The 25,157-nt window shown below is 52.6% G+C and overlaps 9 protein-coding genes across 9 annotated transcripts; 3 read left to right on the top strand and 6 right to left on the bottom strand.

The window, feature by feature from the left end:
• Nucleotides 1–443: 443 nt before the first annotated feature.
• COCCADRAFT_95870 (uncharacterized protein) lies at nt 444–2,769 on the bottom strand (the record flags this gene model as incomplete). Its single annotated transcript, XM_007714017.1, has 5 exons — nt 444–669; nt 730–851; nt 951–1,784; nt 1,835–2,604; nt 2,664–2,769. 5 exons carry the CDS (start codon nt 2,767–2,769, stop codon nt 444–446), a joined length of 2,058 nt encoding a protein of 685 aa, XP_007712207.1.
• Nucleotides 2,770–3,609: 840 nt separating this feature from the next.
• COCCADRAFT_95897 (uncharacterized protein) lies at nt 3,610–5,489 on the top strand (the record flags this gene model as incomplete). The annotated part of the gene is made up of 4 exons (XM_007714016.1): nt 3,610–3,753; nt 3,826–3,967; nt 4,038–4,706; nt 4,765–5,489. 4 exons carry the CDS (start codon nt 3,610–3,612, stop codon nt 5,487–5,489), a joined length of 1,680 nt encoding a protein of 559 aa, XP_007712206.1.
• Nucleotides 5,490–5,565: 76 nt separating this feature from the next.
• Nucleotides 5,566–6,560, bottom strand: COCCADRAFT_95917 (carbohydrate esterase family 1 protein; the record flags this gene model as incomplete). Its single annotated transcript, XM_007714015.1, has 3 exons — nt 5,566–5,804; nt 5,857–6,374; nt 6,457–6,560. 3 exons carry the CDS (start codon nt 6,558–6,560, stop codon nt 5,566–5,568), a joined length of 861 nt encoding a protein of 286 aa, XP_007712205.1.
• A 1,447-nt stretch (nt 6,561–8,007) lies between these two features.
• Nucleotides 8,008–9,842, bottom strand: COCCADRAFT_4964 (uncharacterized protein; the record flags this gene model as incomplete). Its single annotated transcript, XM_007713996.1, has 5 exons — nt 8,008–8,336; nt 8,434–8,657; nt 8,876–8,949; nt 9,031–9,401; nt 9,449–9,842. The coding sequence occupies 5 exons, from the start codon at nt 9,840–9,842 to the stop codon at nt 8,008–8,010; spliced, it is 1,392 nt and encodes a 463-aa protein (XP_007712186.1).
• Nucleotides 9,843–12,073: 2,231 nt separating this feature from the next.
• COCCADRAFT_95956 (uncharacterized protein) lies at nt 12,074–12,568 on the top strand (the record flags this gene model as incomplete). Its single annotated transcript, XM_007714014.1, has 1 exon — nt 12,074–12,568. One exon carries the CDS (start codon nt 12,074–12,076, stop codon nt 12,566–12,568), a length of 495 nt encoding a protein of 164 aa, XP_007712204.1.
• A 389-nt stretch (nt 12,569–12,957) lies between these two features.
• On the top strand, nt 12,958–16,399 carry COCCADRAFT_95903 (uncharacterized protein; the record flags this gene model as incomplete). The annotated part of the gene is made up of 2 exons (XM_007714013.1): nt 12,958–13,739; nt 14,641–16,399. 2 exons carry the CDS (start codon nt 12,958–12,960, stop codon nt 16,397–16,399), a joined length of 2,541 nt encoding a protein of 846 aa, XP_007712203.1.
• A 715-nt stretch (nt 16,400–17,114) lies between these two features.
• Nucleotides 17,115–19,334, bottom strand: COCCADRAFT_26192 (uncharacterized protein; the record flags this gene model as incomplete). The annotated part of the gene is made up of 5 exons (XM_007714003.1): nt 17,115–17,245; nt 17,346–17,891; nt 17,943–18,317; nt 18,365–18,588; nt 18,637–19,334. The coding sequence occupies 5 exons, from the start codon at nt 19,332–19,334 to the stop codon at nt 17,115–17,117; spliced, it is 1,974 nt and encodes a 657-aa protein (XP_007712193.1).
• Nucleotides 19,335–20,335: 1,001 nt separating this feature from the next.
• COCCADRAFT_4960 (uncharacterized protein) lies at nt 20,336–21,070 on the bottom strand (the record flags this gene model as incomplete). The annotated part of the gene is made up of 1 exon (XM_007713995.1): nt 20,336–21,070. One exon carries the CDS (start codon nt 21,068–21,070, stop codon nt 20,336–20,338), a length of 735 nt encoding a protein of 244 aa, XP_007712185.1.
• A 1,983-nt stretch (nt 21,071–23,053) lies between these two features.
• Nucleotides 23,054–24,718, bottom strand: COCCADRAFT_36686 (uncharacterized protein; the record flags this gene model as incomplete). The annotated part of the gene is made up of 5 exons (XM_007714012.1): nt 23,054–23,545; nt 23,594–24,191; nt 24,241–24,470; nt 24,522–24,583; nt 24,649–24,718. The coding sequence occupies 5 exons, from the start codon at nt 24,716–24,718 to the stop codon at nt 23,054–23,056; spliced, it is 1,452 nt and encodes a 483-aa protein (XP_007712202.1).
• Between the last annotated feature and the right edge of the window lie 439 nt (nt 24,719–25,157).

Below are 25,157 nucleotides of genomic sequence, written 5' to 3'. Positions count from 1 at the left end.
CAATAGTATAGAGATAACAAAGTCAAATACACATTTAAAAGCATGATCCCGTTGAAGTTGCGATGTTAATTCAAGTCTATACCCCCTTATCCCAGTCTAACCTTTTTTTAATCATTACCACGTACGTATTTATACCCAAATTCCCTTTTCTCTATTTCCTCTCCTGCTCCTCCCATTGTCATCTCTTCGGCGCCGCTGCTTCTCCTCGAATTTTCGAACTGTGTCATCGCCCATCTCGTACATCACGACGAGTCCTCATTTCCGCATTTGCTTTTTTTTTTGCAGAAAGCAGGATGGTACGTGAGATGATTCCGCGACTCCAGCCTATCTTGTTACCAATCTTCTTTCATCTAGCCAAGTCTCGCGTTTGCGAATACTTTCTAGATTAAACAATCCCCCACCTGAATATAAAACTCTGCAAATACATTCTCCTCGAGCAGACTTCAACCAAGCGAGTAAGGCTTATTGTCCCTGATGATATAAATCTCGCCAATCAGCACAACAAGCCCGACGACCATGGTAATGGCGATGATGGGTAGATTGACGCGAGCGAATTCGAGACCGCCGACGCGAATGTGTTTGCGGCCGAGGATGTCGCGCCAGAGCATGCCCGCGAGGGAGGCGCTGAAGGCAAGGCTGAAGGCGCCGTAGTTTACGCCGATGGCCATGCTGAGGAAGTGTTAGCTTTTTGTTCTTTGGAAGAGTGGAGAGGAAAGGAGAGGTAAGTACCTATAGATAGTCCCCCAAAAGGTGCGATCAGAAATCGGTCGTCCATTCTGTCGGTGAATTTCTTCCCACGCTTGGATGACACGGGAGATGAGGATTGTGGTGCCGATGTTTGTGCCGGCAAACTGTATTTTGCGTCAGCGATATCCTCATGGTGCCATTTCAACCTCCTTCCATCCTTATTTTCACGGGTTCTCTTGAGAGGGGAAAGGGGGGAAACTCACGTTACACAAAATGACAGAAACAAACCCCATACCGCCAATTGCACCAATCGTCCCTGTCTTCTCGACCCAGTGGTCCCAGCCATAGGCGAAAACGGGGACCCAACCTTTGGTTACGAGGGCTTGGACGAGGACGAACATGCAGAAAGCAAAAGGGACGAGGGCGAGGGGGAGGTGGTGGAATACGGTCATTGTTGTTGGGAAGGTTTCTTGGGCCCACATGTAGGCGTCGTTGATGAGGGAGGTGAGGGTCGTGGGAACGGGTTTTTTGGTTGGTTCGAGTTTTTCTTCTGACCGGGGCATGGGCTCGGCGGATGATGAGGGTGTTATTTGCTGCTCTCCACTTGTAGTGTGGCTGGCATCATCTGTTATTGGTTGCGCTTTCTCTTCCAGGACCTGGCTTTCGCGTTGGACGGGGCGTGGAGTTATTGCATCTTGATCCACTTGTGCAACAGACATTCTCCTTGCCTCTTCTCTTTCTGCGAGTGCGGTCTCCATTCTTTGACGGCCTTCGTGCGCGATTCTTCGTGTTTCCTTTCGGTTAAGCCAGCCCATTGTGAGGTCAAAGCAGAGCATGATGAATGCAGCGGGTAGAGTAACCCAAAAGACGGGGCGCTCGTGCGTGCCTGTAGACGCTGCGTTGAGAGCAAGCACGGTGACTAGAGTGGCTGCCATGAGAACCGCTCCGAACATGGCGCCTTTTCTGTCGAGGAATGGGTTCAAGACTTCTTCCAGAGACTGTTTCTTTTCTTGCTCGTCGTCGCTGTTAGGGTCAACCTCGCTGTCCTCAAGTCCACCTTTGGCATATGGAATGTTTGGATTCACTGGCTTCTTGTTCTGTCGCGTTCAGATTAGTTATGGCCATGAAAATCATCGAAGATCCTTACCTTGAGCTCCTCTGGAAGGTCCTCCATCTTAATCGCAGGTGGGATGAGAGATTCGTCATGGAAGATGATGTACAGCAAAAATGGATACAGGACGATACCCGTCACAAGGACCGGAACAATGACGTTCGCGGTGTACTTGATAAAGGTGATTTTGAACGCTCCCGCGAGGACAAGGTTGGTTGGATTGGAGGAGACGAGGATTGCGGATGCGATATTAGCCACGGAGAACTGGGTGAAGATCCACGCTCTTGGATGCTTGATGTTGCTTGACACACGAGTCATGTAAGACAAAAAAGCAGTGCCGGACAAGATAATAGGATCATTGCCGATGAGAGCTGTGAGTCCGAAGAAGAAGGCGTACAGATAGAAGAACAGCCTGTGACCTACTTTTCCTCCTTTCTGCAAAACTTTGAAAGCCAACCATCTGATCAAACCAGAGGCATCGACAGAAATGGCAATGTAGGCGAGCGAGAGGAAGAAGAGCATAATGTCATAGGGGACGATGCCTTGGTCACCAACAGTGCCACCGCGTACTTCTTTTTCTCCAATGGCCAGGATAGCGAGCAGGAAAAGATCAGCTATCAGGGGAGCCGTGATGAAATTCATGGGAAAGTTGAATCGCACAAAGGCACCGGGTCGGCCATTCCGCACTCTGGTTGGATGCTGGGGTGGTGGTATGATGCGCATTGCACTAACAGTGTTGAGGCATAGAGTCCAGATTGGCCGCGGTATGTATATGGGTATGTGGAAAGGGAACAAGACATTAATGTCTATAAGCATCTAGAGTTAGCTGGGTGTGTGCAGCTGTCAGCATGCATAGTCGACTTACTTGTCAGAACAAAGACAATGAGGGTGACGATAGAGCGCCATTGCTTGATTTCGTTGGTGTCCAGATTGGGCCTCTCTGGCTCCGTCGTCGCACGTAGGACAAGCATGTTGCGACGGCTACGAGAAAGCCAAGTGCGCACTGCGAGTTGATTCTAGTCAAAGAAAAACAAAAAGAAAGGGTAGTAGTGTGCAGATATGTACGTGCGACTAAGCTTTTCCAGTAGGGCAGTAGGCCCGATGGACGGGTGAGAAGCGTTGGACGGGAGCCGGTGCGTTGGGCTAAGATGGCACCGCGCAATCACTGTTGAGGGCCAAAATTTGTGAGTTGAAGCATGGCAGCCAAGGGATACCAAGAAGTTTGTGCGACGGTGGTCAAGTGGGTGTGTATGTAGCTGGGCTTTAGCTAGAGGGTAGTCAGATACTGTGACTGCGCCCGCTTCGTCAGTACTGGAGAGGGTTCATGCACCGCCCGCCTGCATCGTCGGTCTTGGGCTGCCAGGGCTAAGGATCGGAGGCTGGTCATCCAAACAGGGTGGCGAGAAGAACACAATGATGCAACCCATCTTCTCACCTGGGCCGGACTCCTTTAATGCGCACCGATCTTTTCCTGTTTTCACGACGTCGTGTCGGCCGGCTGTGCTCCGTCAGAGGGGCTCGCATCATGAGTTGGGTTCGGAAGCAAAAGGTGAGTGGAATTGACTGCCCAGGCAGGTCATGCTGGCCGCTCAGCCACGCTTCGCCCTATGCAGCCATAAACACTCACCGGTAAATGATGCGTTTTCCCCAGAGCATTGGCATTTACTACCGCCGCCTCACTGGCCCGGCGTCTGCCTGCTTAGGCCAGTTGGTAATGCCATTGCGGCTCCTTTTTGTGCTGCGCTCTTCTGTGCCCCCTACATAACGATGGTCTCCATCTGCTCCTCCGGCGGTGAACATACGGTGTGAACATGTCAGCGCCCTCAACAATCCCCGACATTGCCACCCCTACCACTGCAACCATCGCCTCTTCTGCTCAATCTTCCCCAACTAGCGCAGCCTTCAAGGTCGTCTGTGCCTGGCCCATATCTTCCAACTACGGCGCCGGGTCGCGTGTCAGTAACCCACCCCCCACCTGCCTGTCAACATACCTTCCCGCCCAGCCAACAACTGACGCCCGCATCCAGATCCTATACTATGTCCTCGTTGCCGCATGTGTGACATTTCGCAAAGCTGAATGGTTACGGAACACGTGCTTGGCTGCCGTCTTGATCCTCCCCGCCATCTCGGCAATCCAAGGCATCGTGCTCGCAGCTGCGCACCAGAATGGTCAGTACTGCAACTCCCAAGAACCCCCAAGAGCCACGGCGATGCCTGTTCTGACATGTGACGTAACCAGGAGGAATTGATTTGGACATCTTTGGTGCCTTTCAAGTGTGCGCAATTGGCATCTTGGCCGCTCCGCTCACGGTGCGACTGTCGCGCACCTACTTTTACACGCCGGGAAGGAACATTATTTTTTTGTGGACCATTCTAATCCTCATGGGCCTATTGGCCCTGTGCGTTGAGTTCTACCGTGTGACGCCGACCGACTGCAACATTCCCATCGACGCAAACTCTCCCCGAGGAACTGCCGCTTTTTTGAAACTGCAGCCCAATTGCAATTTGACCTGCTCTGAAACACAAGGCCCAAGGTCGCCGCTGCGAGGCGGAGCTGCAGCCGATGTCTATGTTGTTCCTGTGCCACGGATCCTGACCTTTAATGCCGGTATGCTCTTGGCAGCAGGGTTCTGTATACCAGCCATCCTGTCCTTGATCTTCACATGGGACAAGGTCCTGGAAACCAATTGGAAGAGACGTCGTCATGTCGAAGAGCTCAATGCCCGCATTGAAGGCGCCAACATGACAGTCGGAGAGATGAGAAATATCAACGACCTTGTGCGATCCTTTCTGACCGTCATTGAGATCCCGCTCTTTGGTGGCGTTATACTGACCATTATCGGCATCGGCGAAGCAAACTTCTTCAGCCCTCAGTTGATGTACATGACCGAACCCATGGGGTCTTTTGGTAAGTGGCACTACCTGGCACTAAGTAGCCTGACAGCCTTATCTAACATTCTATGCAGGGCAGTGGTCACCTATAGCTGGTACAATCCTCGGTGCCTTTGGATCTTTATATCTACTATGGTCAACCAGCGGCAAAGAGACTACCGAACAGAAGCACATACCACAATGCGAGCATTCGTGCTCTTCACGTCACAGTCATAGCAGCGAACAATGTCCAACTCCACTGCCACAGAGGAACTCCAATTCAAATTCAAACCTCCCAGTCAATGCTCTGGGTATACGCTCAGAGTCGCCCAATGATATTTCATTAATCCCAACAATTACGCATCCAGGGGACGATGGCGATCAAATACGCGGAATCCTTCCGGAGGACCGTCAGGATACTCAGCCAGATGATCACCCGACAGCCGGTAGACACAAAGTCCGTAGATGGCTGACCTCTGCCGGTAACTATCTTGGCGACGCTGCACACGAAAAGCTTGACTTGGAGCAAAACAGCACCAACGAGGCGACACGATCGTTCCCAGAGGTACCCGGAGAAATATGGCGTAACCCAAACCTCGAGACCACTAGTCGCAATTATGATCTGATGCGGGAAAGAGCCAGCAGCACATATGCGGCAAGCATTCGGTCTACATCAGATATCGGACCCAGCTCACCACCACCCGTACCAGAAACGCCGCGACTGGATTCTAGTTCCGCCCGAGCACCAAAACGACGAGACACTCTAGAAGTACCAAAGGAAACCCATAGAAGAAGTGAGAGTCAGAGCTTGGGAAGGTGATCAATATTTACGGCCTATGTGTTTGACTACTTATGTACATGAAGTATGCTATTCATATCGCAAGAGAATACGACCTTTACAATCCGAACCAGGCCTCAGTCTGGGCTTGGTGAGCTGGGACACCGTGTCCGACGCCGACTGCCCAGATACCCTGAACGTTGGAACCGAAATCATCGGTGCGGTAGTTGGTCTGGGGGGTGTTGGCCCGCGACCTTGTAGGCGTAGTGCTGACTCCAAACACGTTGGTCCACTGCTTGAGGGTCTCGTTGTAGTTGGGTGGGAGGATGGTGGCATCAACAGAGCCGTGCCAGAATTCTACGCAAAAGTCAGCAACCGTAACACCTCGGGGAAGCACAAATCCACTTACGAACGCGGGGACGCGATCCACTGTAGCCAGGATCCATTGCGCGCGCAATATCACCCCACTGCTGCGCAGTCTTGATGGAGCGTCCTTGAGCACAATCACTGTTCCACGCCGCCACCGCTCCAGAAGCCGACACAAAGCATCCAGCGGCGACACCAGAGTACACCGAAGTCGCAGCAATAAGATCGGGATATGTCGCGGCCAAGACATTCGTCATCATCGCACCGGACGACTCTCCCACCACGTAAACCTTCTTGGGGTTGATGTTGTACTGCTTAGTCGCATACGCAATCATGTCCGCAATAGCGTTCGACTCGCCGCCACCACCACGCGACAGCGACGCCTTGCTCGATACATCCCAGCACGACGCCGTCGCGCTCGGAAACACGGTAATGTAGCCCTTGGAATCCGAGCCCTTCTTCCAGGGTGCCCAGCCAAAGTAGCTCTGGCCGGTAGATCCGCAGGGATGGATGGCTACAACGAGCGCATCGGTCTTGACCTGGTCAGGCTTGTAGACGTACCTGTATTACAATGTTAACGAAGCCGCAAGATAAGAAATGGGGTGGTAGGATGAGAGAGGTAGTTGGTAGTTGATATACTTACATTCCCGGTCTCGCCTTCGCCGAACCCCCATAGTTTGAGACTTGAGTTAACTGCGCAGCGAAAGCCGCTGAACCGCAAGCCAAGAGCGAAATAAGAAACTTCATCTTGTGAACTCAAGCTTCTCTTTAAAATATATACAATTATCAAACAAAAACGTCTCTTCGTAGTCCCGTTGGGCGTCTTTAAGGTCACACAAGAGAAAAAAACAGACAAGCAAAAAAGACAAAAGCTTCGCGAAAGCCTTATATACATCCGTCCGTTCAATTTACTTTACCCCGTATTTCCCACCCTACCCCACACCCTCTCCTCAATCCCGTGAAAAAAGCATGCTCCACACCCGTTTGTATCTCTCCACAAAACGAAACCAAAACAAAGTGACCCGGCCCGATTCCAGCCCCGTCATTCGTGGGATTCCGTTGCGCGCACGTCACCCACCCCTTTACAAATAACCACATATGTCAAGTATTTCAACCGAGTTTATTTTACATTGGGCGAGTGGTTACCCGCACGTGAGATAGAAGTATACGTGAAACCTGCGTCGCCCACCCCCCCCCCCCCCCCCCCCCCCGCCTCCGAAGGAAGGGGGGGAGGGGTTCAAAATAAGCACTATAGAAATCAAGTTTGTACTTGTATATGTTAAATAACTGTTTTGAACGGGGTTGGTTGGTTGGTGGTAAGAGTATGTGCGTGGAGATAAGGTTAGTAGAGTGCTTATTCCGCGTGTTTTGGCGGTTGAATGTCGATGGGAAACGTCGCAACACCGGGGGTATGTGTGTGTGTGCAGTGGTGTTTTGACGGTTTCACCGCTTTCAAGGGTTGTTTTTTTTTGCTTCGGCAAGTAGGTAGGTTGGATTACGAAGAGGGTATGGATGGGCGGCGAGTGGAGAGTGTACTTAAGCGGTGGCAGTACTGCGGATATTACGGTTCCTGTTCTTGGGTTAGGGTGCGGGCTTGGCGGGTGGGTTTGCTGTGTAGTCTAGATTGAGATGGTGAGGGAATGAAGCGTCTGGGTTTTTGTTTGGTGATGATGGGGATGGGGTGGTTATGTGGTGAGTTGCGTTGCTATGTAAGAGGGTGAATAAAATAGAGGTTTGGGCTGGAGATGGAGGGCTCTATGTCGCTGTACGTAGATGGAGAATGGATGTCGTTTTTGCCTAAAAGGAAGAAAACGTTGTAATGCATTTCGTACTAGATGATGCTTTATCGCAGTGTAGATGCGCTAATACTTTCTAGCGTCCGTTGTTATGGCCGCTAGACGTATATTCTCCGCACATGACGCCGCTTCCATCGTTTTCTAGATGGAGCACAGATTGTTTCCCCATATTGGGTTTAGCAGACGGACGACGGCGCTGAATCGAACAAGAGAGTTTGGAGGAGAAGAAGTGGGGTTCATCCGGGGAAATTGGGGGAGAAGGTATTGTTGTGCATAATTGTATGTGTGCTCTACTACCAGCTATACTGTGCCCGTTGACTTGTGAGTCTATACATGCAATCGCCTGATATGCGATTCCCAGCGCGTACGTACTTTAGAATGGTTGTATCGAGAGTAACCTACAAGTACAAAGACTTGAGCCCCTCCAATTCTTCAATCACCTTGTTGATCTGGTCCGGCTTTTCTAGCACCATGACGCTCTCAACAACATCGGCGACTCGTTCGTGCCAGAGAGCCTCTTCATCTACTTCTTCAACACCGTCATTGTTACCGTCACCATCGTCGTCGCAAAGTGACCCCGTATACGAAGTCAAACCCGAGTACACACCGTCGCTGATTTGAACAGGCGCCCCGGGAGACGGAAACCCAAATGGCAGCGTCGGCTGCGTACTCAGCGTTGAGTTAGTAGTCGGCGATCTCAGCGTAAGCGGCAACGGACGATCAGGTGCTATATATTTATTTCTCATCAGTACATATTGTGCAGAAAGCCATGCGTGATAGAAGGCTACCAAGCACATGGTATGAGATGGTAAAGGGAGACGTACTGTTTGGTGGGTAAACCCTAAGCTCCGACGCCATCGACGCCAGCGACGTCGAGCGCTGTGCCGCCTGACTCATGGCACGCTGCCGTTCGACACGCAGGATTGGCGGAAGCGCATCGATGCGCGGGAAGACGGAGAAATCGCCTTTACTACCACTGCGCATCGAGCTAGTGGTGACGCTCAAGTTGCTGCGCGAGGCTCGTTCTTGCAGCGCGATGCGGGCTTCTCTGTACACCATATGCGTTAGTTTCGGCAATTGACTAGAGTATTTGCAGCGCTCTGTTTGGTCGAGGTTTCGGGCAGACAGAGAGAGGCAAATGTGGGTGCGTGAGAGGTTCAGAGAGTCCCGAGGAATCTTCTGTGACACCAGGTTGTGCCTGGGTCACGCAGATTCCGGATTCCTGGGCTCTTGCGTAGGTATAGGTGGGTGAGGGGTTTGGCATACATGGGGCGTTGGGTGAATACTTCTTGCATCAATGTGCGGAGGTGTGGGTTGGTGATACGTGCGAGGTTGTAGCCCTGTTATCAAACAGTGCATATGTTAGCGTTGTGTGTTTCTTAGTGAAAAATTGATGGAATTGGGGAGGATTTGATAGATACGTGGTCGAGGCGCAGCTCGCGGATGTGCAGACTGGCTTCTTCGTAGTTCTTGCTACTTTCGTTGATCCAGTAGCTGAAGAGGGAGAGGTTGACCTCGGCGACAGTCTTGTCGTAGATCTCTTGGGCGATGCGGCGGACTTCCTCGTGTGAGAAGTTGACGCGGAGGGATTCGAATCTTTGGTGCTTGTGGACACGGCCGCGGTCTGAGAGATTGTTGTCTCTCTCACTTGCTTCTTCGGTCACCGAGTGGTCATCATGAAGTGTGTCGATGTCTTCCTCGTTGGAAGTGACGAATTCCTCCGCGAAAGCAGCAAACTGTTCAGGAGACAGTGCTTGAAGCTGTCCGCGGTCTTTGGAGGTTTCGACCTCTTCTGCGGCTAGTTTAGTTCAGATCATTCAGGTTGTAGAAGCCACTTACTTTGTTGACCGAAGTCTTCTGTAGTTTCCTCGCACAGAGTCTCATCATCCAACTGAGGACGCTCACCCATGTCGGTGGCGTCATTGTCCTCATGCTCAGAGCTCCAAACAATCGATAGCTGGCTGCCACTATAGACGCCGCTATTGTCGCGCTTCTTGCGCCTGAAAAGACTCGAAAGCGACCTCGCACTGCTCTTGCGAGCCGGTCGACGAAGTTCTGAGCTACTATCGCCAACACTCTCTCTCACATCATGTCTCTCAAGGGTGGCTGCGGGGGGGGTTTGATGGATACCTTGTTTTGAGTCGTCTAACTGGCCCCAAAGCGCTGGCACTACGTCTGGCGAGAACATGGTCGCCGCCAATCCTGCTTGGAGTTGGAAATGTGGGAAATCCATGGTGTAGATGTATAACGATTCGCTGCTTTACTGCTGTACAGTGCCACGTAGTGGTGTATTGAATTTCAAAGAAAACGTGTTGTGTGTGTTTTATGTTGGCAGTGTGAATTTTGGAGTAAAAGACGTGGTGATAAATGAGCCGTGAAGTGGTGCACTGACATTCAAGGTGAAGGTGAGATACCCGCGGTGAGGTCTGCTATCTCGGGGATAAATCACTCAAAAGAGCCAGTTTGAAGGCTATAGAGATACGAAGAAAGATAAAGTGCTCTTATTTCGTTTGTATCATGGAATCAAGAGGCGCTACTTCAGTCAGGCAGATATCACTTCAAGAATCTGAGTGTGATCACTGTACGATATCTGACTGAGGTGTTTTAACGCAACCCTCGCAACATCTAATCTGCCCCTATTTAATATGTTAGCAACAAAGGCGAGGAAATAGGAATTGGCTTTGTTATACTCGAGTAGGTGATGGGGCAATACAAAGCAATTTCACTGGCGACGCTTGGGTCGATTCAAGCTCGCAAAAATCGTGGTCCATCGGTTTTGGTAGACAACTCACCGTGACGCAACATGAGGGGCTGTTTCTATGATACACATATAGCAATATTTCACTCTGATTGATCTTGAGTGTTCTGTAAAACCAAACAATTTTCAAATATCACAAGTAGTACGTGGGGCTCCAGTCAATGTAGCTAGCTTCTTGGATGTGGCACTTTTCGACTTTACCACATTCATACACCAGATTTCAGGTTCCACATTGGTACCGAAAAAGCGGCCGAAATAGTCGCGGCAGTTGGACTACACATGCCAGTGTTTTGCTTAACGCCATCATCAACTATATTGACGTCGCTGATGGGTGCGTCTTTTTCGTTCCAATCAATCGAGTTCATGACATTCACAAGACCAGGGAGGGAAAAAGACAATAAACGTAGCCAAGGTGATAGGTGAGGAGACAGTGGTAGGAGTTGGAGGATATCAAATCTAGACCGAAGCCATCACACGGTCAGTTCCCATGTGAGTGATCATATTGAACTGGTCTGGGCGACGACAGGCAGCGTACTGTGATCCCACTGGCGACCCACCGATTGAAAAGAAGGTAGCAGAGAAGACAGCCGAGTCTACTCAACGACTGCCTACGTATATTCAATCTGCTGATTGCCTACACAGAGTGTGGGTGTTGACACACGTTTCACTCATCCTCCCCAGAGTAGGTCTACCGGAAGTCAAAAAGACAGCTACATCAAGAAAACAGGGTTCTCAACAGGAATTCCCCAAGCACATTGGCATTCGGAAGAGGTGAGTGATGCCTAGCGGAAGGAATGTTGCAGTAGAGCAACGGGCCGATTAGGTCGGCATACGTACTACCAGTGTGAGTGGATTCGACAAAGCATGTGTAAGAGAGTGTCGATCTTGCAATCGTCAGGCATATGATACCGAGTATTTGACCATTTCAAGACAGCATTGAAGAGGAAGTGGCGTGATGCTTACAGGTGACCGTGGAGAATGGGGAGGGCTCGACGTTGTTCATGTATGTATGAGGCATAGCTGGGTAGCCAGGCCTTCCCGACCTGGCGACCAGCACATAGTTGGCCTGGTCCACTGCGGGCAACGCCCACGGCCAAGCTTCTCCCGCAACCGTGTGGCTCTGGGCTTTGTCTCGGCGATCTCCATCTTACTTTGCTTCCGGGCCTTGTTGGCCAGGGCGTGCAGTGACGGCGTTGCTATTAAACACCCGAAGCGCTACTTGAGGGAGCAACAACGCATCGCTTACGTGCCCCTCAGGCATGCCCTTCGGCTTAATTAAAAGTATACTGAGTGCGCTTACTGTGCCTGCAATGGGTATGACATTTGGAAGGCTGCGCCAGTAGTTGCAGAGATCAACTCGCACGGCGCTTATGGACGTTGCACAAGACGACACAAACGTCTCCAACCGCGGGCAGGATCAACCATACCCACTTTTCCACAGCATCGATATTGCGGCGCAGACCCCAACTCTAGGCACTGCCCTTTGATAGTATTAGGTCACAATGAGGGACGCAGATGTATCCCGGCTCGACTTCGTGACCACTCACGCGACCAGGACCAGCCCTGATCAGCGAACTCATGATCCTAGCTTCAAACGGAGCGTCTCGGCTACGAGAAGCAGAATACGCGGGATGACGGCGAGCCACGTTTGAATATGGCCATATTTTCTTTAGGGTTCGAGTGCGAGGCCAATGGCGGTTGGGTACATGACAGAACGGATAGCCGCAGTGGCGAGCGGGACGTGGTTGTGGGCTGAAGAGGTGCCTTGGGGAGCTGATTCGCCAGGCCCTGCAGCGAATGGGGCTGTGAGACGCTGCCTTTTGACCCCAGACGACGACAGCAGATCTCAGCCGTCCAAACGATGGCAGGATTGTTGGCCCACCCCCCGGTTCCCCATTGACGGCCGTGCAAATTCCGCAGGCGCTGTCCATATGAAAATTGCGGCGAGGTCGATGCAGCTGGGCCACTGCTGTCCAATTGAAAGGCGACATTGGCGCCTCTGGGTGTTGGCCTGCCCATCTATTCCCAACTCGGCCATACACCTAACGTCCTCCATCCTCCAGAAGCTTTCCACACCATGTACCGACGGCGGGGCTATTACAGGCGGCTCTCGAAACTTTGAATCGCGTTCAAGCGCACGCCGTAGCTTAACGTCGCCACTAGCATGGCATGATTATTCTGCCATACTCGAACAGCTCTAATGGGTGTAGTACGCACCGTCACGCCGTCCATGACGCGAGTGTGGTGCATTCATATAGCAAAAGTGTAGCCTGCAGGCCCTCAGGTGGTACCGGTTCCCAGTCCTCTGTTATCGTCATGTTTTGTTGTGCGGCGCAGTCTCTCTTCTCCTATCCTGCTTGACTTTACCCACTTGACCGGAACCAAGGCTGTGCCGCAATACTATTCCTTCGCTGCTTGCTTATGCACTCGGGTGCTGCCTTCTTTTACACATCCTTCGCCGCCGCCATTGCCGTACTTTCTTTTCGTGTCGCGCGTCTCATCAGACGGCATCATTACGCCTCTGCACATTTCAGGCCAACGTCCACAGAAAAGCTTGTCACATACTTGGCACGATAACCCTTCCATAGACATGGCTACGCTTTCCGTGCCGTCCCCTGACATGTCCCCGGCCTCATTGGGCAACACTGTTCACAGACCACTATCCACACATGGCCTGCCAAAGCCGCCGCGGACCATGTCACCGGAACGACCACATCGTTTTTCAGCAAAGAGTTTCCCTCCTCCCACCCTCGCTCACACTCCTATGACACCAGACATGTCAGGTCCAATGTCTCCACCACCAATGTCGGCCAAGTCCTTTGGCACCTTTATCGATTCAGAACCATCGACCCCAGCCTATTCACCGAGGATCGGCACTGAATGGAACAACTCTTCAGTACTCCTTGTTCGGCCCACATCTTCGTCTTCCGAGCCCGCCAGTCCTGGAGAGCCGGTATGGCGCATGCTCAAACCATTGCCAGTCAAGGCACCACCCAAGCCGAAGCAAAAGCCCACCTCTGTTGTATCTCAGTCAATGGCATCAGCCGTCGGTACCAAGGAGGTTTCCTCCAACATGTCTCTATACTCACATCACACCAAAGAGGCGAGGCACATCAGCCGGCCGACCGAGTTCAAATTAGCAGATCTGTCTCAACAAAACTACCCTCCAAAGTGCGAAGATATCGAACTGAGCGCAGACGAGAAGCCAGGTGAACAAAACGGCGGCACCCCCACATCAGCGGCCTTTGGGAGGCTAGCTTCCAAGATGAAGTTGATGCTCCGACGAAAGAACAATGATACGAAAAAGAAAGAGAAGAAGCAAAGGCACTACGAAGAGGTGGACCGCATTGAAGATAAGCACTGGACCGAGATGTGAGCTGCCTGGCTATCGTCAAACGCAGCCCGTCCATCGTCAGATATTCTTATCGTCGGTACACAAACTGGCACACTGGAGAGATTGGCAACACATTGTATGGCATGTTATGATAGAACGAGACTGATACACCACCGACTGAACACAGGGAGGAATATTTTCAACGCTTTTTTGGATCGCAAGGACAGGCCGCCTTTTGTTTCTGATTCGATAATCTTGTTGTTGATCGTTGTCACTAATTTCATTGGCGTCTTTGGCAGGTGTTTGTCCGCGTTTTGATTTTGGGAAGGGGAATTTCAAGTACTTTGTTTTTTATCGCGAGTTACACAACCCAGTAACGACGATACCCAATCCTTTACAAAGAGTCTATCAATCAACTATATTATGCTTCTTAGAATTTCCAACCCACTTTCTGTATGCTGGAACATGAACATCTGCTCACAGAAGATCTTGCCTATTCCGAGGGCACAGGGCATTGTTCAAATGTCCGGGTCCTTCTGCAGGGCCCCATTTAGACCCGTATTTCTAGTTGATGCCCTGTGTCGCTCAACCGTCTTACGGGCGCTACCCGGCCGCTTCACGTGAGTGGGCGATCGGCATGGACGCACAGACCACACATTCTGATCTACAGTACCACAGGAAGTTTCCAGCATCAAATCTGCCCAAGTCGCTAATCAGCAAAATAACCACCATGATACCAAGACAATGGGGGAGGGCAGCTTGCCTCAACTCTGCGACACAAACCCAGTTGGCTAGACGGTTATCCACGTTCACAGCGGGAGAAAGCATAATTCGGCCACGTACAGAGCCTCTGAGACGCGCTCGACACAGTGCAACATCACGTGCCTTTTCACAGACATGGCAATTTCACAAACGGCTTGAGTATCTCAGAGCACATAGTACACTGCAAAATGTCCAGACAGATCGCCAGCAAATACCACATCCATCCAACACCCTCCTTCAATCACGGTTCCCCACAAAGACCGTCATCGCTCTCGTTCTCATCGGCGGCCTGGCATACTACCTCGTCGACATAGTCGATCCCTCCTGGACAGATGATGTGTACGCGGCATTTTCCTCGGGCGACGACTCGAGTTCACTAACGACACCGCTGCATTTCTACCGCAACCGCACCGAAGTTCAACACACACTTGACTACCACATCCCGGATGCCAGCGCGCCGCTCAAAGATCCCACCGTAGCAAAGTTCCTGTCTGATCAATTCGAAAAACTATGTTTCGGATGGATGATGACCGAAGACGATGCGCGCAAGGGCGTCGAAGGCATGGAGGACGTCCAGATGCCTATTACCCACGGCTGCAGGTTCCGAAGCAACGAGCCGTGTGAAGATTTCTTCGCGCTGGGAACGAGTCCCGGACCTGGAGAGAAGCCATGGAATTACTGGACTGTACTCGATGGACACGCAGGACGCCACACGGCCTTTTATCTACAGTGGTCTTTGATCCCCATGGTGTCGTCTGCTCTCTGTGCCCTACCGCGCACAGCATCTAGCCCAGAGATTGAAAACACAATCAAAAACGCCTTCCTATCAGCCGATCGATCGATCATGGACCGCGCAAAAACAGCAGCAAACTGGTACCCCGCCGCAAACGCAGCCGCAATCGCCGCCCTCACCCCCGCCTTCTCAGGCTCCTGCGCTTTGTTAGCCGCCTTCGACGCATCCACTTCGACCCTCCGCGTAGCCTGCACCGGCGACTCGCGCGCCGTCCTCGGCCGCTGGGACCCCTCCACCTCCTCCTACACCGCCATCCCCCTCTCCGTAGACCAAACTGGCTTCAATGCCGCAGAAGTAGAACGGCTAACCCGCGAGCACCCGGACGAACCCTCCATCATCGACCCGAAAACCGGGCGCCTCATGGGCATAGCAGTGACGCGTGCATTTGGCGACCACCGCTGGAAATGGGACAACGACCTCATCAAAGCATGCCAACACAAGTTCTGGGGCACCGCCCCGCGACCAGGCTCAAAGACCCCTCCGTACATGACTGCCGAACCCGAAGTCACCGAAACGCAAATCGTACGCTGCGAACCAGACGACTACAAATCATCTTCTCCAGCCACCACAAAGGGAAAATCCGACTTCCTCATCCTCGCCTCCGACGGCCTCTGGGACAGAATCTCCTCGGACCACGCCGTCGAATGCGTCCAGCGCTACCTCGAAGCCCGCGCCCGCGGCAAAGGCTCAGTCACTTCTGACCCCCACTTGAAAGCTAACCCCCCAAACTTCTCCTCCATCTCTACGCTCTCCGCTCAAAACCCCTTTTCGCCCTTTCGCCCCACAACAGGAGCAATGCAGCAGCAACAGCAGTCTTCTGGAGGCGGATCCCTCGAACCGGGCGTAACGTGCGACCCCGAGCAAGGTCAGGATGTAGATTGGAAAGCTACACCCGAGTGTTTTGCAATCGAGGATGAAAACGCGGCGGTTTGCCTAGCGAGGAATGCAATGGGTGGCACGCGGCGAGCACTTTTTCTAGGCATACTAGCGGGGCCGGAGCCGTTGAGTCGGAATGCGGTGGATGATACGACGATTATGGTTGTGTTTTTTGATCGCTTGGGGGAAAAGGGGAAGGAGGGTGCTGCGAAGGGTGTGGATGAGGCGGGGGAGAAGAAGAAGAAGAGGTGGTGGTGGCCTTTGTGAAAAAAAAAGGGGGGGGGTTTGAAATGTCACGATTGAGGACGAATCGCTTGGAGACAAATCTCACGGGTTGAAGTAAGGACAAAAAAAAAGAAAGAAAGGGGGGAAGAACACCATGATCATCTGGCATTGGTGTATTGATAAGGCGTAGTAAGTTTAATACACGTTGAAATCTCCCTCCCCGTCCCAATGAATACAAAAAAAAGACTAGAAAGACCCGGGGCCCCCCGTTTGCCAAAAGTCACCACCATAAAAAAGCCTATGAGCGGCATTTTGTTAGCAAAGATAACCTCGCCCTAATCCTTGTTCACAAGTGTATTCCCCGGAAGCTTTAGCAAAGAGTAGTGATGTTGCCTGTTTCCTCTGCCCTGACCCTTGCCCGGGCCTTTACTCTCGCCCAAAACGCCACAAAAGCCCATCCAGTCCATGCAAATACCAATAGCGATAATGTGAAAAAGAAAATCCACTTCTCTTCGACGGGGACGAGCGTGTGTGTTTGGATACGTCTCTCGGGCATCGTGGTACCATTGTTTGGGGTTGTAATTTCTGCATATCTTGTTTTGCTTCTTCATGTTGCACTGGTATCGTAGTTCGATTTGTGCGGCATGGTGGAGGGAGGTGAGGACTCCACCTCATGCAAGCCACATGCCCTGTTTCCGTCCATACGCTTGGTGCCGCCGAAACCCATGGACTTGACAAAATGGGAGCCAGTACACATCTATTGCAGGAAATCTTTCTGTACATTGATGAAGGAGCCGGGTCCACCATCATCTGCTAACTCCGTAACAAGAGCCTCGGCTTGCTGAACCAGGCGCTCCAAAGCAGCTGATGAGGATTTACCTAGAGAGACTGAAATCTGTTAGCACGTCATGTGCGTGAGCGAAGGGTATCCGGTGTTGAGAGTCTGTGAGCTCTCTGTAGACCATATTTAAAGAAAACTTAAACATACCTAGTATCGCGCTGTTGAGCTCTTCAGCTACCGGTGCACGACCAGCAACATCCAATAACGGCGCTAGCATGCTCTCACGTGCATCAGGGTAAGCAATGAGAGCAAATGTGTCTTCGAGTGCTCTCTTCACTTCGCGTCTTGGATCGTTGGCAAACTCAGCTTTGAGCTCCATACCATAGGCAATCGTCTCGTCTAACGCTCGCGCACTCTTGGCTTCTTTATCCTCCATATCATCTTCGTCCTCGTCTTCAAGTTCATCGTCCTGGTCCTTGTTGTCCCAACTGGGTGGCGGATTGTGTACGCCCAACTGCTCGTCCAGCTCCATTTCAAAATCATATTCCTCAGTAGTTGAGCGTTTTGAGGGTGCTGTCGGCGTGGCATGGCATTGCGCATTGAGCTCGCCGCACCGCCGTATCATCTCGATAAATTTTCGGCAACGGAGTTTAAAGTAAATATTCTCGTTGTCGCGGAGAACAAGAGGGTAATATGCAGATGTATGCTTAAGTGCCTTGTCAATATCGCCCTCAAGGATAGCAGTACGGATTTCTGTACCATGTTAGCATACTTTTAGTAGTTCTTGAATCGGGTCGAACTCACTTTGCCTATTCAGCGCATCCAAATCTTCAACGGCTGCCCGGTAGGGAAGATCTGCATCTTCGTCATTCGCAAGTGCTTTCGCCTCTTCCAGGATCTCAGCTGAAAACGCCCGAGCAGTCTCAACGTAGCCGTCATGAGCTAGATATTGTCCGACTAGCTGATGTATCAGGGCATCCTCACCCCCGGCAGCGCTTGATTCAACTTTTGTTCGTGCAATTTCTGCTTGTGTGGCAGCTTTCTCGTCTTGCACCATCTTATCGATATCAAAGGCAAAAGGTTCCTGACCAAAGTTTACACGAACCGTCTCGCCAGGCTTCTTCATGCCTACTGTAGGATAGTACGGCATGTTGGGTTTCAGGTCCTTAAAAGCAACACCTGAAAATGTGAGTAGTGCATTTAATCATTTCAAGCTCCGTACTTACCCAGCATGTGCCCATTCTTGGTGAAAAAGGCAGTATTGGTCCGAAAGTTGATGCCGCATCCAATAACGTCCAATGTGCCAAATTTTGGTCCGTAATTCTTTCCAGAAGTAGTATTGCTAAACACTTGTCCATCATCGCCATGGTAAGCATACGAATCCGGCTCCCAACCCGGTATTCTGCTCAAGGCGACCTTGGCGCCCGAGAATCCTACCCCAATCATCCTCCTACAGAGTGTGTTAGTATGCGCATTATCAAGCTTCAGGTCTACATACCCGTCTTTACCCTTAGAAACGACTGTGATTTCGTAGTAATAGATTCCACACTGCCTTGGCATAGGGAAATCTGCCCGGACCGCCGCGGCTTCGTCGTGAGTCTTCTGCGTGCCTGCGAACTTTGCCATTCTACCACCGTCCTCAAGTTCCAGCTGACTAAACCGGTCGCTGTCGTTCCATCTTGTTGGCCAGGGCGCTACAGGCTCGTCTATAAGCACAGGCGCACGCTCAATGACCTCGTGCGTAAGACCCCGGTGTGAAGGTGCCATCTTGTGGAGGTTGACACTACTCGAACTCGTCGATAGCGACCCTGCGTTGGACGAGTGGGTTGACTTGTGTTCGCGCTGTGCTGCCAGCTTCGCCTTGTGCACCTCTTCCAGCTTCTCCGCATGCTTGGATCCCCGCAGGTACGACGGCACGAAGAACGGAGGTACTTCTTGAGCCGGCGCTCCCATCGAGTTCCAGTGGCCAGACTGGCTCGAATATGAGGGTAGTGGTCCGCCGCCCCTTCCAAGACTTGTAGACATATGGCCGTCGGCGTCGATGGAGCGAGAGAGGCGGTTCGGGTTGGTGGTCAAGGTGTTGCCGCCAAGGTGAGAAAAAGGCGTGGATCGAGAAGGTTGGTGGAATGAGCTGCCGCTGCTCCCTGCCGACCCAGCGGCGACCCTTGCCCAACTCTCCCTACGAGCATTCATCATTGCGAGGGTGAGGGTGACGTGGGTTGTGGCTGCGGACGTGTTCGCAGTGACGTATGGAAGCGATCGCAAGAGGAGAACACGCCCTATTCGCGAATCGGGATGGTCGGACAGGTGGTTGGAGTCGCTACAGAGCTTGGAAGCGAGAAAAGACACTTAGGACGCGTAAGGAAGGACGCCGGGTAGATGAGGAGGTACTGTGCTGGCAAGTGCAGTCGCCAGACGGTCAGGGTAAGAATCAGCGACACCCAGGCTCCTGTGCAACTACGGTCACAAATACATTCATGGTTCCATGCAAAGAGTATGCTGCTACAGGCAAAGAGTGCTTGCGCGAGGGTACAGTTCAAGTCGAAGGTCAAGGATGGTTCATGAGGTTTAGATGCAGCCGAGCTATCGGGGACCATCCCCGCAGTCCGCGGGTAGATAACGCCATTACTGCGGTCACGCTCGCCAGTATCTGGCAAGTCATTTCCGCCGACCAATTTTTCTCTCTTTCCTTTCTCTCTGTACGGTAATCAGTGGAAAGGGCTTGATTGTGAACTATATGAAGATGCAACAATCCCATTTCTAGAATATGCATGAAGGGGGGACACTAGATGCATGGTAACCAAGTTACTAATCCACTCCATCAGGGGCTGGTCAACAATGGGTATATAATAGACAATAATATTTGGGCCTTTCGATGCCCCGTGATGATAGGCCAAAGCAATGCCTTTTTCACTGCTTCGTGTGCGCTCTTCTATCCAGTACAAATGTAGTCGCAATTGGAATCCCCGGCTCATGCGCCTTGCTTCACCCCTGCTTTACACAAGCCAGATAATAACCCCATAGAAAAAAAAACGCCTTTTAGATAGGCATTCAATGCCATCCATGAACGCCCAACATGGTCAGAAGATACAAAGGGAATACGTAGAAAAACAAGCAGCAGAAATCGAGAGCGATGCACAACTGCGGTACAGGCAGGGTGCATCATATAGTTGACAAAGGAGAGAGATGACGAATGTTCAAGCGGCAATGGGCGCCGGTGAGCTGGCAATGCCGTTCATGGGCGTTTGTACTGATGCACTGTCGCCATTGAGCCCACTCTTGTCGCTGATTGCGCTGCTCTCGTCCTTTAGCTTGGAGTCGCTGGTACCGGTGCTGTCGCTCTTGACGTCGTCGGCAAAGGCGGAGGCTCGACCGGGTTGATATGTAGGAACCTGCCAGAGAACGCCGGTGAAGCTGCGAACCTGGAAGCCCTTCTTCTCCCAGCGACGGCACTTTGCGCCTGACCTGTCAAGGGCGCGAAGGCGCTCGTTGATGGCTCCGAGGTTTGCCTTTGGGCCTGCCTTGTTAATGGTCGGGGTTGCGGCAAAGGATGGCTTGGAGTTTGGATCGTTGATGATGTCGCCCATCTTCTTCCTCTTTGGACCAGGCTTGGCCTTGGGCTGCTTTGGAGTTCCGGCGTTGGAGCCAGCCTCCATCTGAGCAGCAGTTCGCTTGGTGCCGGGCTTTGGCCCCTTCCTCTTGGCAGTGGGAGGAGCAAGCGACGACGGGGTGCTGGCGTCGTTCATGATGAGAGTATCGTCGGCGGGCGTGTCGTCAGCAGGCGCAGACTCGACGATTTGCGGCGTGGGCGTTGATGGAGAAGGCTTTGCGAGGTCGCTGGCCGCCGGCGTGGGCGGGCGTGCGAACCTGGTTAGAGAGTCTGCTGGCAACTTGAGAGTGACGACGAGAGTCTTTGGAGATTTCGTGGTCATGTTCGCGTGCAGGCGACGCGGCGATGATGATGAATCGAGATGGGGTTGGGCAGACGCAGGCAGGCTGGCAGGTGTTGGTGTGGCAGTCTGGTGCAGCGGTGAGTGGAGATGAGGGCGGCTCCGCGTGTCAGCGTGCTTGCTGGTGCAGAGGAGCGTCGTGGTGACTAGGCGGGCAAGTGCGTGCGTGCAGTGGTTGAGCGTGTGGGTGGGAGTCGTGAAGAAGCAGACGAGGTGGGCTGGTGCAAAGAGGGTGGCACGAGATGGAGTGGAGGATGGTGGAGAGGGAGGGTGCGCGATGAGGGTTGCCGCTCAGGCAAAGAAAGGGCTTCGGCCCAGCTGGGGTGGTCGGCTTGCCAGATCATATTGGGCGGAATCGCTAAAACGTTCTGTCTCTGTCGGCGCTCTAGCAAGAGGTGAGGACACGGCCCCCTTGGCCCCGACGACCAACCACGCTAGTCCGCATCCGACAGGCTGATATACCCAGCGCCGCTCTCATGCTCGCTCCAGATGCATCTCGAACACATTGCCGTTATTGTTGTTGCTGCTGCTGCTGCTGCTACTGCTGCTGTTGTTGTTCATGCTGCCTGCTGACCTTGGCCCGTGTGGCCTTGCCTTGTGCCATGGCGAGCTAAATTGCGCGTTCCAGTTCCTGAGCGGCGGGCGGTAGGGAGCCATCGCGCATCCTCGCATATGCGGCACCAGCACAACCTTTGCTCCATCCCACACGCTCAACAGCCACTTTTGCATCTCGCAATTGTTTGGCCTAGTCTGCCCTGCTGCTGCTGCATCTGCATCCTCCACCTGCTCTGCCCTGTCCCGTCCCACCCCGCCCGGCACTGCATGCTTTGCTGCCCGTCGCGTTTCGTCTTCGCTGTGCACCCTGTCTTGATGTTCGTGCGACAACTGACCACTCCGCCACGCTCTTCGACCATTGTCACGGACGAGCGTCAGCACCTCGCCCACTGCCGCTGCCTCCTCGGCCTATCCACCCCATCCTGACCACACCTTCTTTTTTCTCCTGCACCAAGCCTGCTACTGCCGAGTGATGCAACCTGACCACGCCTGTACAGGCCCTCGACATACACTTGTCCAAGTCTTCACAAGGCCGACCGCCTATCAAGTTGGTGTTGAGCACCTCCCTGCCCACGCCGTTCCATGGAAGCAGCGCGTAATTTCCTGACCACCACGGCTTGCCCGGCTGAGGCGACGCCCCCCTTCTGCATATCCCAAGTCTCTACGATGACGTTGATGACCGCCGCAAGCAGACACCGACAAAAGCTCGGGAACTCATGACTGCACCGCTGTTTACCCCTGTATGCTGAGTAGCTCGTTGATCATCATGAACGCTGTTGCCAGCCCTGGTCAGCCGGTCCGTGGGACAGTCGTTACGAGGATAGCGCTGCAAACATTTTAGTGCCCTCCGCCCGGGCAACAGATGATGAAGCGGGTCACGATGAGTAACGCAAAACTTTTGAGTCGTTACCACGCTACCGTTGTCTCAAAGCACCCACGCTGTACGGCAGGCACGACCTTGGGTCACCAGCCACCAGCCACAAGGCACAACCACTGCCAACTTCCATCTCTACTACACAGACGAGCACCCTACTTTTTGTTCAAGGCAGGCCCACTCGTCTCCCATATCCATCATGAGATAGCCAACCCATCCAGCTCCATGTGCATGCATCAGGGGTGTGCAAACCCTACTTCACGTCATGCAAGCACACAAGTATAGACTCCACAGTGACCAAGAACAATACTCAAAGGCTGGAAAGCGCCAATAAGATGGGATGTAATCCATCATCCATCCATCTCTGGGCATTATGCCCACTACATTCTTCCTGTCCGGCCCACATGCTATTAAACATCATCTATCGAACAAGGGACTGCTACATTGGCAATATTCAACCCTCGCCTTTTTCCACCAAATTCTGGTCTGCTCAGCCTTTTCTGTTTCAATGTTTCAGGAAACCACTCTCGTTCCTATCAACCGGCGCGTCGTCGCTTTGTTCCGTTTTGCACTGCATTCCCGTTAGTTCTTCGTACTTCATCGCCGCTGACTGCCACCTCGTCTTCATTCATCCACTCTCTCGCAGCGCCAGGCGTGCGCCGTCTGAACTGACCAGCTCCAACTGCCACCACTTCGTCTTCACTATCACTAGCCTCAATGTCTAGCAGGATAGGCATGCTGAATTCAGCCTCGCCGACGCCAGGCCCGAATTCGTTGCCTCCAGCCTTGACGGGATCCACGGTGAGCACATCCACCTCTTCGTCTTCTTGATTGAGTCGCCGCTTATGCAACTCTTCGAGCGGCTGGATGTCGAATTCGTCTTCGCGCTCAATGTATTCGACATTCTCTTCTACTTCGAGAAAGTCAGGTGCAAGCGCAGACCACCGCTGGGGCTGCAAGATGGACCAAAGCCACACCCGGCCAGAGTCTACCCCAACAGCAGCCACAAAGGGCCGAAATGGATGCCACTGCCAAAATTAGCATCCAAAATCTCATGTCGTATACAAGAAACAAACCTCAACGACAGACAACTCCTCCTTGGTGCCTTCAAGAATCTTCACCAAACTGCCCTGTCCGCGCTCCCAAACGTAAATGTGGTGGTTCATCCACGTAGACGCAGTAACATATTCGCCCGTTGGGCTAAAGGAAACGTGGTTCCATGATAGCCTTTGTACCAGATCCTGAAACTTGTGTTCGACCTCCAATTGCAGTGTGTCAAAGTCCAATTTGGGGTCGCTGAGGTCGGGCAGATGGAGAGTCCGGACAATACGATCACTCGAGTTGAGCACAACGTCCCTGCCTGATGGCGTCAAGCGGATGTATACAATAATGTTGTTGGTGGCTCGGAACGAATAGCGCACTTGGTGCGTCTTGGTATCGATAATGTTGAGCCACCCTTTGTTTGTGCCTGCTATGATATGCTCGCCAGTGGGTGTGAAGAGGGTCATTGTTGTCGTCTGCTTGGCATCCTGTGCAGTTTGTTTTTCTGTAGCATTCTCGCGCTCAATGTCGGTTCGGTGGGGCGCAGACGATAGCGAATGTTTGACAGGAGTTTCTTCAGACATGTCCACAATGACGGGCTGGTCTTCAAAGAGCGCAGCCACAAAGAGCATGCTAGACATTGTCAGTCGTAGTCCATTTGAATTCATGCATGTGCACATACTGGTTCTTGGGGTGCAATTCTGCAATGAATATGGCCGACTCGAAGCGGACAGTGCGCACCCGCGAGCCATCCTTCAAGTCCCATAGCACGCACTTCCAGTCCTGGCCCGCGCTGAGAAGGTAGCGGTCATTCGTTGACCAGCTCAGTGACTGAACTTGGCGTGTGTGGCCTCGAAGCTTGCGCGCGACGCCATTTGTCTCGATGTCGAATATGACTACTATGCCATCGTGCTAGAGCCAAATCAGCAAGGCAGATTGTGCAGACATGAAGCGTTCACATACTCGTCCGGATGCAAGTAGATCGCCGCGATGACTAAAGCGAATGGATGTAGAATGACCACTGCCTGCGTGTTGTGAGCAGTTTGCACCGCGGAGCCATGGTCTGGCGGGCGAGGGTATCGAGACTCACGTAGGCGGCCGGTAATGACATCGGGACAGTCCTGCGCGAGGACAAAAGGATCAACCAGCGACAGATTCATGGTGATGCACTGCAGACAGTGTGGCGTGTAAAAAGCGGTGTTCAGTGCGCAGCATCTTCGCCGATGCAAGAGCTGGTGTCCATGGGCGCAGAGCACTGTATGTACGTATGTAGTAAAATGCGCGTCCCAGCGACAGAGCGAGCGGCCGCGCTGGCTGCGCGCTCCATGGGTGAAGTGGGTATGAGGCTCCGCATCAGCACTAGTGCCGGCTACGCCAAGCCTCTTTGTCGCCTTCTGGCTTTGATCATGGCCTCGCTCTCCCAGCACGACTCCCTCACCACCACCCACCCCCGCCATCACCAACGGCCGTTCTGCATTCTCAGAGCGCGTCTTCCACCTCGCCGAACCCGGTAGTGCTCTCCGGAGCGCTTTTAATACGCGCGCACGCCTCTAGTCTCGACGCGCGACTCGGCGAGCCCCCGACCCCCGTACAGCCCTT

The sequence above is a fragment of the Bipolaris zeicola genome (genome assembly GCF_000523435.1).
Source record: "Bipolaris zeicola 26-R-13 unplaced genomic scaffold scaffold_72, whole genome shotgun sequence".
NCBI classification, from domain to species: domain Eukaryota; kingdom Fungi; phylum Ascomycota; class Dothideomycetes; order Pleosporales; family Pleosporaceae; genus Bipolaris; species Bipolaris zeicola.
This window is presented reverse-complemented; position numbering and strand designations above follow the sequence as displayed.